This window comes from Cyprinodon variegatus, unplaced genomic scaffold (genome assembly GCF_000732505.1).
Source record: "Cyprinodon variegatus isolate N-32 unplaced genomic scaffold, C_variegatus-1.0 Scaffold1665, whole genome shotgun sequence".
NCBI lineage: Eukaryota > Metazoa > Chordata > Actinopteri > Cyprinodontiformes > Cyprinodontidae > Cyprinodon > Cyprinodon variegatus.
The window spans coordinates 50207-64228 of NW_015152118.1; the positions used below are offsets into that span (position 1 = coordinate 50207).

A 14022-nucleotide genomic window follows, 5' to 3' on the forward strand; every position below is an offset into this window, starting at 1 on the left:
TGTGATCATCCGAATGCCTTTCCACATCCTCCTGGTGGTGCTGTCATCATGGAAAAGATCCTGGATCTTGTGACTGTGGTTCTGCTTCGCTGATCTGATGGTTTAAGTTGCCATGCGCTGTTCTCAGTGCCTCTTTATCACCAGACTTGAAAGCTGAGTTCGATGCTTTTAGCGATTTCTGAACCGCTCCATTTATCCAGGGAGGTTGGTTGGCCCGGGTGGTGATGTTCTTTTTCATGCTGACGTCCTCAATGCATTTGTTGATATAGGCTGACACAGTCATGGCATACTCCTCAATATTTAACAAGTTGTAATATGTTGCTGCAGCCTTGAAGATGTTCCAGTCAGAGCATTCAAAACAGTCTTGGAGTGTCTCCATGGCACCCTCAGACCACACTCTGACCTCTTTAACTGTCGGTTTAGCCCTGATCAGATGGGGCTTATATGCAGGGATAAACATGACAGTTAGGTGATCTGATGACCCGAGGTGGGGGCGGGGGGCTGCTCTGAATGCATCTTTGATGTCAGAGTAAACCAGGTCTAAAGTGTTTTCACCCCGAGTTACAAAGTCCACATGTTGGTAGAAATGAGGGAGAACAGTCTTCAAGTTAGCCTGGTTAAAATCCACAGCAATGATGAAAACAGCCTCTGTGTGCAGATTGGAGCTCAGAGGTAGCCTGGTATAGAGCCTTCATGGACTCTTTAGTGTTAACGCTGGGGGGGGGGGTGCACATAAACAGCAGTGATGCTAACCACACTGAACTCTCTGGGCAGATACAGAGGGGAGAACAAGTATTTGATACACTGTTGATTTTTCAGGTTTTCCCACTTGCAAAGCTTGTAGAAGACTAATTTTTATCATAGGTACTCTTCAACTGTGAGTGATGGAATCAATGTATGATTTTTAAATAATTAATTTCCATTTTATTGTGTGAAATAAGTATTTGATACACCAGAACAATGAAACTTAATATTTGGTACAGAAATCTTTGTTTGCAATTACAGAGATCAGACGTTTCCTGTAGTTCTTGACCAGGTTTGCACACACTGCAGCAGGGATTTTGGCCCACTCCTCCATACAGATCTCCAGGTTTTGGGGCTGTCTCTGGGCCACACAGACTTTAAGCTCCCTCCAAAGATTTTCTATTGGATTCAGGTCTGGAGACTGGTTTAGTTGCCCTGGCTGTGTGTTTTGGGTCGTTATCATGCTGGAAGACCCAGCCACCACCCATTTTAAGTGCTCTTACTGAGGGAAGGAGGTTGTTGGCCAAAATCTCACGATACATGGCCCCATCCATCCTTCCCACAATATGGTGCAGTCGTCCTGTCCCCTTTGCAGAAAAGCATCCCCAAAGAATGATGTTTCCACCGCCATGCTTCACGGTTGGGATGGTGTTCTTGGGGTTGTACTCATCATTCTTCTTCCTCCAAACATGACGAGTGGAGTTTAAACCAAAAAGTTCTATTTTTGTCTCATCAGACCACATGACCTTCTCCCATTCCTCCTCTGGATCATTCAGATGGTCATTTGCAAACATCAGACGGGCTTTGACACGCGTTGTCTTGAGGAAGGGCACCTTGTGTGCACTGCAGGATTTTAGTTCTTGACGGCATAGAGTGTTACTGATTGTTTTCTTTGAGACCGTGGTCCCAGCTCTATTCAGGTCATTGACCAGGTCCTGCCGTGTATTTCTGGGCTCATTCCTCACCTTCCTCAAGATCAATGATGCTCCACGAGGTGAGATCTTGCATGGCGCCCCAGACCGAGGGAGATTTTCCGTTATTTTGTATTTCTTCCATTTTCTAATAATTGCACCAACTGTTGTTGCCTTCTCACCAAGCTGCTTGCCTATTGTCCTGTAGCCCATCCCAGCCTTGTGCAGGTCTACAATTGTATCCCTGATGTCCTTACACAGCTCTCTGGTCTTGGGCATTGTGGAGATGCTGGAGTGTGATTGATTGAGTGTGTGGACAGGTGTCTTTTATACAGGTAACGAGTTGAAACAGGTGCAGTTAATACAGGTAATAATTGGAGAACAGGAGGGCTTCTTAAAGAAGAACTAACATGTCTGTGAGAGCCAAAATTCTTACTGGTTGATAGATGATCAAACACTTATTTCACACAATAAAATGGAAATTAATTATTTAAAAATCATACATTGTATTTTTCTGGATTTTTGTTTTAGATTCCATCACTCACAGTTGAAGAGTACCTATGATAAAAATTACAGTCTTCTACAAGCTTTGCAAGCAGGAAAACCTGAAAAATAAACAGTGTATCAAATACTTGTTCTCCCCACTGTAGAACAGCCTGCAGTTAACAGTCAGAAACTCCATGTCTGGAGAGCAGAAACTGGCGACTGGTCTAGCATTTTTACACCAGCTGTTAATGATGTAAACACAGAGCCCACCACCTCTAGTCCTACTGTTTAATTCTCTGTTTCTATTGGCACGGTGTAGCCTGAGGCCCTCCAGGCTAACAACATTGTCCGGTATCGATGAATGAAGCCAAGACTCCATTAGAATGATGGTGCAGCAGTTACTAATCTCCTTTTTTAAAGAGAGTTTGAGTCAGAGATGATTCATTTTGTTATCCAACAAGCAGATGTTAGAAAGCACTAAATATGTTTTTTTTTTCTAACAGCAAGTTTTCTTCCCATAAAATGTACCAGCTTTTGAACTTCTCTGATATTTTCACCCTTTTCTTTCTGGTCATGTATTCAGGTTTCTGTTTTGCATTGCAGACTCAAGCCAACTACACACTTATTGTTAAAGGGCGTGATCTGGCAGGTAAACCAGGTGGGAGAACAGGGACAGGAACTGTGAGCATCCAGGTCCTGGATATCAATGACAACCAGCCTACGCTAGAAAAATCTGAGGTAAAGACACTCAAGCTAAACCTGACCAACAAGGATAAAAGATTGACTTTGTGTAACAACAGCATCTGCAAAAAAAATTCTGTGTATGTTTTAGTATGAAATCACCAACACTAGCCATATTAAAACTAGAGTTTTTATGAGTGAAGAGCATTATGTTGCATGGATTTTTTCAGTTTTTGTTCAGTGGGCTTCTGAACTGGACACATACAGGTAGAATGTCCTCACAAGACTAAAACTTGTTGCACTCTGCGAGTACCAAGAAATCTGTTTCTTGTGATGGTAAAAACAACAAAAAAGTCAGTTTTTCATACATTCATACATTTTGAGAAGCTTAGCTGCAGAATTCCTGGAAAGTCCAATCAGCTGCGACTGAACCTGAAGAAAACACACCAGCAACACAGTAGCAGCAGGAGAAGGAGAGTAGAACATTCTCAAACAATCCATTTGGCAACAGATCACCATACAGATTTCTGCACCCAAAATAAAATGGTGGTCTGGTGGTTACAGCAGAGTGTCTGCAAATTTAGAAGGCCTCAAGTACCAAGGATAAACTCCAGAGCTGCCACTCTGGGTCCCTGAGCCAGACCCTTCACTCCACAGGTGCTTTAAGCTGCCCATAGTGGGAGAAATGCAGAGGTCAAGGTTCCCTGTAATGCACATTTTAATGTGACCAAAAATATTTATTATTGTTAAAGGGGAGGATTTCCAAAAACCATCTGATTTCCTAATCAACAATGGCCATCTAATTCCTGGCCAGTCGTTTAAGTGTTGTCCAAGCCTGGTTCTTCCATAACGATGTGTCAAGAACTCGCAGCAAGACAGGATATCATTGTGCTCCTGTTGGTCAATAAGAACTTCTCTGTTTTTTCAGTCCGGTGCTGGTTAATGAGGGGGAAGGAGATAAAAAGCAGAGGAGCTGAGAGACCGAAAATAAAACATTGCTGAAGGAAGGGACTATGGGACAAGTTCAAGTAAATGAGTCTTACAGTCCTTTACTAGGAAACCTACCTAGATACACAGGGTCACAGTCTGGGTTTGGAATCACCAACCTCTGTAACCACTGAGAGGCCTCTGTCGTGGTAGTCGTAGTAGGGCTATGGAGTAGGACTGATATTTATGCCTTTAACTTCTAACTTGGGGAGAGTGTTGGGCTATTGGTTAGGGCAGTGTGCTTGTGCTCTGACAAGGTTGCAAGAACCCGGTTCGATCCCCCACAGCCTCCACTCTGGGTCCCTGAGCAAGACCCTTAACCCCACACTGCTCCCCGGGTGCCGCACAATGGCAGCCCACTGCTCCCCAGGGGGAGGGGTTAAATGCAGAGAGGGAATTTCTCATATGTGAGGTCAATAAAGTTCAATTATTATTGTTATTAATTATTAACTTATGCTTTGCCTACAACAGCAGGCACACACACAAGTTCACCTAGCCAGGGCCGTTTCTCAATTCACCAGAACTCCAGACTTGCGTTATTGCAAAGTTCTTGACTAGAACCCAGGAAAGTCTGGACTCTGATGACTACTGATGACATCACCACATTAAAAGCTAGTCTGGAGCTGCATTTCACCTCCTGTTATTAATAGTCTCTGAATAATAATAAATTATGACTTTTTCCATTTAGTGGAGGAATTATAATGAACACAGTCAGATAAACACAAATCAAATAACAGTTTTCCCAAATAAAACAATCAAACCTCCATCAGAGCCAGAGGTACTTCAGACAGGGCTATGCAGAGAGAGGGCTACAGAAGGGCTGATGTTAGCACCAGCCGCTGCAGACGTGCTAACGTTAGCACCGGCCGCTGCAGACGGGCTAACGTTAGCACCGGCCGCTGCAGACGGACTAACTTTAGCCAAGTCCGCAGCGGCAGGGGCTAAAGTTAGCCCTGGCTGCAGTTATCCTGTTTGCCACGCTCCTCTCAACATCGGAACTTTTATTAAATTACTAAATCAGTTTAAAGCTTAAAGTATAATAATCTCGCCTCAAATGATCTGAAAACTTTTTATTTATTGAAAAACAGTGCATGCTGGGACAGCTGTCAGTCTGGGGAATGGACCAGTCTGTTCTGATGCATGCTGGGTAAAGAGGGAGGGGCCAGAACAACATCCAGGGACTTGTCTGTTCTCAGTTTTGTGTTCTTGTGAATTGGAACAGTGCTGAGGCTGACCTTTCACAAGCACATGAGAATGCACAAGTAAACCTATTGAGAAACGGCCCAGAAGATTAACCACCAGTCTGCAAAGCATTGGAACTAATCTCTGGACGTGGATTATCCACCTCTGCTTTAACTAAGGATTGGTTTCACAGGGATTAAACTAGCTGGTCTCAGCCTCTGATTGATTTCTGATGGCCCAGCCACGACCACTGAAAAACAGCTTTCACACACAGAGAGTACTCAGTCACTTTCTCAGCAGCTTTTGTCGTATTAGCATAATCTTATTCCCTGCATCTTTGTAAAGTTAACCCTGTTTGTTTTAAATTAGCACTAATGAATGAAGCAGATTTGAGTCAATGCCACAACTTCTTCCTGACAAAGTTCTGGTTGTCCTGCAGTACTCCGGCTCAGTGGATGAAAATGTTTGTGATGTAGAAGTGATGAGAATCAAAGCTTTGGACAAAGATGAGGAAAAGTCAGACAACTGGCTGACTGTGTTTGAAATAGTCCAAGGAAATGAAGACAACCTGTTTTCCATTAGGACTGACAACGACACCAACGAGGGCATCCTGACGCTCATCAAGGTAGTTTATCTGACTTTCAATATGTCTTTATTTTCATTACCTTTATGTAGCAGGTTAGGTTTATTAAGTTTGCTGATTTATTCCCAAACATGCTCTCCTACATCTGCACCGATTAGCCAGTGGATTTTGAAACCGTCCAGAACCTTGAGCTCGGCATTGCTCTTAAAAATGTAGCTCCTTTCATAGACGGTGGTTCTGTAAAGGCAGAAGTGGATGTCAAAGTTGGAGAGGGTGCTCCTCTGGCTGCAGGAGCTGGAGCTGGAGCTGGAGCCGGGGCTGGGGCTGGAGCCGGGGCTGGAGCAGGAGCTGGAGCTGGGGCTGGAGCCGGGGCTGGAGCCGGGGCTGGAGCCGGGGCTGGAGCCGAGGCTGGAGTAGATTTGGATGTGGATGCTGAAGGTGGTGTAGGCCTCAAACCGAATGTAGGAGCTGGTACAGGAGCTGCACTTAAACCTGGTCCTGGACCAGTGGGTGGAGGACCTGGTGGGAAGCCAGGACCAGGAACCAAACCCAAGAAACCAGGAAAAAGCTACCCTATAAAAATAGCTGTAAAAAATGTTCCAGAGGGTGCTGCATTTATACCGGACACCAAGGAAGTCCCTGTATCTGAGGATCCGAATGAGATTCCAGAGAATGGTGTGATCACTGCATTCCCGGCTTCTGATCCGGATACAGGAAAACCAGCGGAAAATGTCAGGTTAGTGAATTTATCTGCAACATAAAGCCTGCTGACATGCAGGATTCACACCAAGCACTTCCCTGAATATGATATGCGATGTGTTATATACAAAAGTGCTTTTAAAAAACATTTCTGTTTTCCTCGACATTTAGATCCCAGTCTGATTGCTTTTAGTTTTGAATCCAACTATTTTATTTACTTCAAAGGTCCCTTCTAGGGATTCCAGTGAACATTTCTAACATATCAGTAGCTTTCTTAACTCCTGCTAACATGAAACATCTATTGCACTAACAGTATATGTGTATGTATACCACCCAATAAACAAAGGGCAAACATGAGCTTAATTTTTACACTAAAACGTGCATATAAGGAAATTGTAATGAACCAAGGACAGATGGACCCAGTATTCAAGGAGAGACAGTCAGTTGGAAAGTTCAAAAAAGTTTATTAAATAAAACAAAAACTAAAGTGGAGCTGTGGCTCGTGGACACAGCAGGAAGGGGAGCGGGGCACCGCCCAATCTCTGACACTCTGTGGGAGAAACACAGGTATGTGACAATGATCCTCTGGCTGAAGATGATGTTCTCAGTGAGTCACTTACCTGGTTTAGCAGTTCAGTCCATACCCCTTGAGAGGGGTGCAATCCAGCCGATGGGCTGACAGCTGACACAGCTCGCGTCACCCAGAGTGTCCCCGGTGCTGCAGCTCCGGAGGAGTTGCAGAAAGCCCAACCTGATCAGGCAGGAACAGACAGAACAGGTTGCCGATTAGGCAGGAACAGATTAGGTGGCAGGATCCAGGCTTCCAGGCAAAAACACAGCTCCCAGACGGGTTCAAAGTCTGACTGGGTCCGAAAGCATGACCAGGTGGTCGTGCACTGGATCAGGTGCAGATGAGCAGGCTCAGTGGAAGAGGGTAGCCGAGACAGGACGTTGAACCAGAACTTGATGCAGGACTTTAAACTGGTCTCCTCCCCGGAGCCAGGCTTACTGAAATAAAAGCTGAACCTCCCCACATATAGAGCCAAAAACCCAGAGGACTCCGCGGGGGAGGAACAGGAGATGAGACAAACACAAAAACCTCTTTCCACTGGCCGCCAGGATCCAGGACATGAACCATGAAATAAAACTGAACAGACAGACTCACAGAAAACAAATAATGACCTGGCCCTGAATGCTCAGGCTGAACTGAATATAACCCAGAGGAAACAGGTGAGAGGAATAAATTATAGTTGAGGCAGGGAGGGGAAACGGCAGGTGAAAGAAATTACCAATTGAGGGACAGCAAACAAGCCAGATCATGACAGAAATACATTTATGAAAACTATTAACTTTCTTCTTTGTCATCTATTTTATTACAGCTATGCCAAAGCTTATGATCCAGACAACTGGTTTATTGTTGATGAAGAGACAGCTGAGATCAAACTCCTCAAAGTTCCGGACAGAGAGTCACCCTACTTAGTGAATGGTACCTATATTGCCAAGATTTTGGCAATATCAAAAGGTGAATATTATCAAAGAAGCAAGCCTTCTTTTTTGTTTATTATTTAGCTGCCATGCGGCTCTTTGAGAAGGTATATGCTGCCAATGATGTAGAAATAGTGAAGGTAGAGTTTATTCTCAGGAAACAGTTTCACACTGTAACATTCAGCTGTCCTTGTCCACAGACATGCCAGCAAAGACAGCCACAGGAACAATAGCCATTAAAGTCACCGACTCCAACGATCACTGCCCCACTTTGGCAACCGCCTACGGCAGTCTGTGCTCTGATAAAAAGACGGTCTATGTGACCGGCTTAGATGAAGATGTCCATCCAAATGCTGCTCCATTCACTTTCAGAATCATACCAGAAGGCACCCGAGGCCAATGGGATGTGGAAAGCATCAATGGTAAGTAAGGAAATGAATCTAATAAAACATGTCAAGAACACAGAAGACATAAATCCAGTGAGAGGAAACCTATGCCCCCCCTAAAAAAGCCAAAAAGGCTCAAACCTAAAGGCCCATGCTGTGGTTTTAAATGTAAAAGTTTAAATATGTTAAATGGATTAACCAGTTTATAAAAGGCTGAGATCAGAGTGTGCTTCACAGGAATATTTCTGTTGCTTTTAGCTGATAATCGTAGAACAGAAATCTAACTTCTGAAATATCAGCCAGCTGATGCCATTGAGATGAGAACATAATCTAATTCTAACATGTCCTGGTCCAGTGCATATTTAGAAACCAAATATCTACTGTCAGATACAATGTTTAAGTTTCTTAACTTGCAAGAAGACTCATACAGAGATACAGTAAACTGGTTTTTGATTATTTTGTCTCCAGAGACAACAGCAGCTCTTCACTCTCAGGATGCACTGTGGCCTGGCATATATCAGCTGCAAGTAGAGGTGAAGGACGCTCAGGGTCTGTCCTGTCCGGAGGATGAGGTGTTTACTTTGGAGGTCTGCACCTGTGAGGGCAAAGAATCCTGCGGACCGAGGACAGCAAAAGATAAAAGCTCCTCCTCTGAATTCTCAACACACGCCATCGGCCCCCTCATCACAGCCATGTGCCTGTTGCTGTGTAAGTTCATTTCAATACAACAGCATTGAGCAGAAGAATAGAGCATCCATAGAAAAAAATCTAGATCTTTTCGCTATAGAACTATGACAGTTTGCGACACACCGAAATGCTCAAATCTCTGGGTTAACAGCAGCCTGGTCCAGCTCAGCTGTCATCACCTAACGTTGCGCTAAGAGTCAGGAGCATTTCAGCTACAAACAGTAAATTAAACAAAAACCATCAAAGTTTTCAGGAATTAGAATGAGGATTTATTTTTCTGTTATTGTTAAAAAAAAAAAGCTTTAAAAAATTTTGAAAATAGCAGCTCCCAAGAATTTGCATATAAATTATCATAATAGTGAAAACAATAATAGATAAGTTCATAACACATGGTGTGTAATCATTTAGCGTAACCAAAGCACTTTAAACTACATTCACCCATTTTCTCACACACAGCTACATTATTGCCACAGCTGCCCTGGGGCTTACAGGGACTTCCTAACAGAGGAAACACATGAAACACATCCATGCCAAACACAGCTTTTGGGGATGATCAATACATCCTCAACTACTTCCAGCAGATTCAGTAGACTTTGGTTCAGAGGCCAAACCTAAACCTCTAAGTAGTGAGCTAGTTCCTGTCCTAAGGACATAAAAGTGTAAAGATTTGGTTGTGGTTTGAGGACCCAAATGCAGAGGCAGGGAGGCAGAGGTGAGCTTCTTGTAGATTTAATGAGTGGTTCATAAACAACAGAGGCAGAAATCCAAAAAATCCAAAAAATCCAACAAGAAAAAAGAAAAACAAACCAGAACCATGGAGACTTCAGGGAAAAACAGTCCAAACGAGGTAAGAAACAGTTAGACGGAGTTAGACGGTGAACCAGCACTGAGGAACTGCACAAGGAGAGTATTTATGGCTAACTGAACAAAGAGAGGACTAAGGAGCAGATTGGGAGCAGGTGTGAAGAGAGCAGTATAAGGAGCTAGGGAATAAGGAGACCAACACTAGATGGCAACAAATACAAACCTGAGAACTGAAATATAACCATAAAACACAACAAAATAAGAATTAAACCACTAAAATTAGAAAATATGGAGCAAAGTTAAACTGAATACTCAAAAGAAAACATAACAGAAACAAGAGTGTGACAAAAAGAAAGCAGAACATCTAAATCAAAGATGGTTGTAGAAGACGCTGCCTTTGATGGCCTAGTTGGAGTGTCGTTAGGCCGGTTTTTCCTGAAGTCGACAAAGGAGATCATGGTGGACTTCAGGAAGAACGGCCTAACCACACTCCACTGCTCATCAACAACTCATTCCTGGGGATGCACATCACAGACACCCTCACCTGGACTGGAAACACCACCTCACTGGTCCAAAGGGCCCAGAAGCGCTTGGACGTCCTGCGGTGGATGAGGAGAGCCCACTCTGTGTATACAAAACAACAATAAAAGTCTTTGGCTACTTCAGCTTCTATAAATGTCTGTCTAATGAAGGAGCTCCTTAGAATCAGTGATTTTCTTTTCTCTGCAGTGGTTCCTGTGCTGCTGCTGTTCTGTCAGTGCGGAGGAGCAAACACCATCTTCTCAGACCAATTTACTGATCTGCCGTTTGACACAAAGGAGCATCTGATCAAGTACCACACTGAATGTATAGGAGAGGATAAGGTGTGTGGCGATCATTTTTCTAGATATGTAGACAGACAGACAGACAGACAGACAGACAGACAGACAGACAGACAGACAGATAGATAGATAGATAGATAGATGATAGATACAATTTGACAACAGATATATTTGTTTCATGTTTTCAGGATATTCCCACTCATTTCATGCCTGTGAAAATGGGGACTCTGGAAAATACTGAGGCAGTACCAGGAGCAACTATGATCACAGTGTCATCAGCCTTCACAGAAACCAAGAACCAAAGATATAACCGATCAGGACAAACGTACAAGCAGACCTCTCCAGTCATGGAAACTGACAACACTTACAGGCTTTCAAGGGATTCTTATAATCGGAGCAATGAAATGAACACTTTTACAAGCATTCAACAAACAACAAGGCATCTTTTGGATGAAATTGCCCTCCCTGATGTTTTCCTCCATGATCACTTCTCAAAGGTAACAGGATGATGGCCTCTTAACTTTATCTGATCAAATTAGATCTCCAATATCATCTCAATTCTTTGCAAAACTTGTTTTCTTTCTTGTCCCATAACAGAAATCAAACGTCCCAGTGCCTGTGGAAGATGGTCTGCTGGAATATGACTTTGAGGGGAATGGCTCTGCTGCCGGTTCATTAGAGAGCTGCAGCATCTTGGAGTCTGACAATGACCTGGACTTTCTGGCTGACCTGGGAATGAATTTCCGGATCCTTGCTGACATCTGTTCCCCGTCGACATTCAATTCAGAAACCTTGGTGACAAGAAAGGCATCAGAAACTGTCAAAGCTATCAACAAGCCACCTGAACCTGTTGTTAAGTCTAAAGTTGATCATGAAATCCAGACAAAGCATGTTAGTGTAGAAAACAACAAAGTACTACCACCGGCAAAGGTCAGTGGTTCCTCTGTCAGTACGGTAACCAAAGAGTCAGCAACCATGTCCCTCTCTCGTCACGCTACCGCTAACATCAAACATTCTGCTAACATATCCTATCCAGCTCAGACAGTTGTCCTACAGCAGTCACCAGTTTACTACACCACTAGCCCTGTGCTACAACCAATGCATTATATAGTACAACCAAGTGTTCAGAACACGTTTGTGATGGAGGATGGAGCCCATGGAAACAATTTTCCAGGCCTCTATGTGATCAACGACCAACAGAGTCAGGGATTTGTTGTTGGAAGGACCCAAAACTCCCTTTCAAGGCTAGTTATCCAGGACGCTGAGGGCCCAAAAAGCCCTAAAAGTCCTCTTAGCCGTACAGGTTCACTCAGAGCCACTGTGTTGCTTCCTAGTCCGACCATGTCACAGGCCTCTCTGGAAGCCTCTACACTATGGGGGCAAAATCTTGGTGGCAATTATGTGTTAGTCAAGGATGAGGTACAGGAGTTAGACCCAGGTTCACCTCAAGGCATTTTGCCTAGAGATGCTATCCTGGTAAAAAAGGCTGCTCCCCCTCAGGGGGTTTTAGGCATGGCAGCCCGGGAGTATAGAAGTAAGTGTTTGTTTGGTATTTCAGTTAGAAAGGATCACGGTGACGGTGTTCTGCTAAAATTTTATTTTGAACCAATTAGTTGTGGACACAAACAGGAAATAAGCCTTCGTTCTTTGATTTGCTCAACATTTCTAACTAAACGGTTAGGAATAGGAATGGGCTCTCTGCATGCAGAGACCACAACAGACAGACAAACTAGATTTTTATTATGTGTTAAAAGAGTCTATAAACTCATTATTAATATTTTCCAAAGAAGCTGTCAGCCAAAGCAGGCTTATATTCTATCCTATCAGCAAGAAGGGTCAACAGAAGTCCAAAGCAAAACCTTTTTTCTTCGTAGAAACAGCTATCCTAATAAGAGGAAGTTGTTTAACTCTGCTAAAGAGTTTTCTACAAAAACATTGCCAGAAAATACCGACCTTCAGGAAGCAGTGAGAGCTAAAATTACTGTTAACACCTGGGCCAAAATATCTGAACATCAAACTGTAGAAAATTCTTTGTTGGAATTGCGCTGTAGAACTATCCGTTTAGAACTTCTGTTTGTCTTATTTTCCTCCGTTTCGAGGTTTGATTTGAACATTTATGCTTTGAGATTATATTTGAATTTTTCACTTAGAATGGTGGTGGTGGTCATTTACAGTTGTAGTGATGTCATTTGGCTGGTAATAGAAATGTTTGTTTTTTTCAAATTAATTTGTTGTTAAGGAAATGCATAAGATGTAGGACTGTGAATACAGAAAGCTGTAGATGGGAAATTATGTAAATGAGGTATTTCATCTCAGGGGTAAATGCTGAATGTTTGTTAATGCTCATTTCTGTGAATGCTAACTGCTGACATGTGCTCTCTGTCCTGTGCAGCCTGGGTTTCGTAATCATTGCTATCTGTTCATTTCAATTTGACATGGCATAGAATGGTCTGTGTAAAAGTTTAACAAAGCAACATTCCCTTTCAATAAAAAATTATTTTATTTTCTGCTTATTTTTATACACAACTTTCTCTTCGACCTTGATTTCATTTTTACGTTCTGAAATGTAATTGTTATAATATTGTTGTCTTCCACATAGCCATCATAGCATTGCTTTCATGGTTTCCTCTCCCCATCACAGCTGCAGCTCATCAGCTGAAGCTGAGAGCAGCTGAGTGCGCTATTGCTAAGCTACATTGGACTCTGTTTCTAAAGTTTTACTAAACACTCAGTTATACTTGCTGTTGTGCTGAAATATGTTTCTTTCTTTACTTCTTCAGTTCAGTTTATTTATTTCGATTGTGCCAATTTACAACACATGTCATCTCAAGGCACAGTTAGATTGATTCAAAGTTTTCTAAGGAAAACCAGCTGATTGCATCGACTCATTGGCTCTGTTCGAAATCCTGGGCTGCATCCTCCAAGGACGCGGTCTACCTAGACTGGATCCTTCGAAGTCCGTGAAAAAAAGGAGACCGGAAGAGTTTTGGCTGTGAATTCGAACAGGTCTACCCTTCGGTGGGTTTTACCGCCATATGCTCTGTTGGTTAGCATCCGTGAAAGTTGACACACAAAGCAGGAAAATAATGAAAACCGAAGTTTTTAAAACTGTTTGTTTATTTATTTATTTTTTATTATAAAGTGAACAAAGAACAAACAGGGAGTAAAAGTGGCATTAAGAATAAGCAATATATATACAATATATCAAGATAAATAAGGATTAAGGTGCAAGTGTACATGTATCACACACAATGAAAAACAAGATAAAAATAAGAAGAAAAAAAAAAGAAATAAAAATATGTACAATCCGGATGGCTTATATACAGGTGGAGAGATATTGCTTATTCAGCATATTGCACAGCATCTCTGATGTTGCTGCTATTTTCAAATATCCATCACTGTAAAAATGTCCATAGCTGCATATTGGTTATTTATTCTCCAGTTTTATATTGTTAAAACACTTTACAGAATTTTATTGTTTATATTTTAACTCTTCCCTATTATGTTATTCTTATACATTTTCCCACAAGGTCCACATTTGTGTGACCATTTTCAATAATCTTTCT

General features: G+C 42.5%; 1 protein-coding gene across 1 annotated transcript in view; it reads left to right on the top strand.

Annotated features, from left to right (window-relative positions):
• The window catches only part of LOC107104244 (desmoglein-2-like), a 25787-nt gene extending 12702 nt beyond the window's left edge, over window positions 1-13085 (top strand). Inside the window, exons 6-14 of the mRNA XM_015404206.1 lie at window positions 2745-2879; window positions 5431-5616; window positions 5733-6310; window positions 7653-7795; window positions 7959-8180; window positions 8613-8852; window positions 10365-10498; window positions 10645-10953; window positions 11054-13085. Of these exons, the coding sequence (XP_015259692.1) occupies window positions 2745-2879; window positions 5431-5616; window positions 5733-6310; window positions 7653-7795; window positions 7959-8180; window positions 8613-8852; window positions 10365-10498; window positions 10645-10953; window positions 11054-12694 (3588 nt within the window). The 3' untranslated portion in view covers window positions 12695-13085. The remainder of the gene's footprint in view (window positions 1-2744; window positions 2880-5430; window positions 5617-5732; window positions 6311-7652; window positions 7796-7958; window positions 8181-8612; window positions 8853-10364; window positions 10499-10644; window positions 10954-11053) is intronic.
• The last annotated feature ends 937 nt before the right edge of the window (window positions 13086-14022 follow it).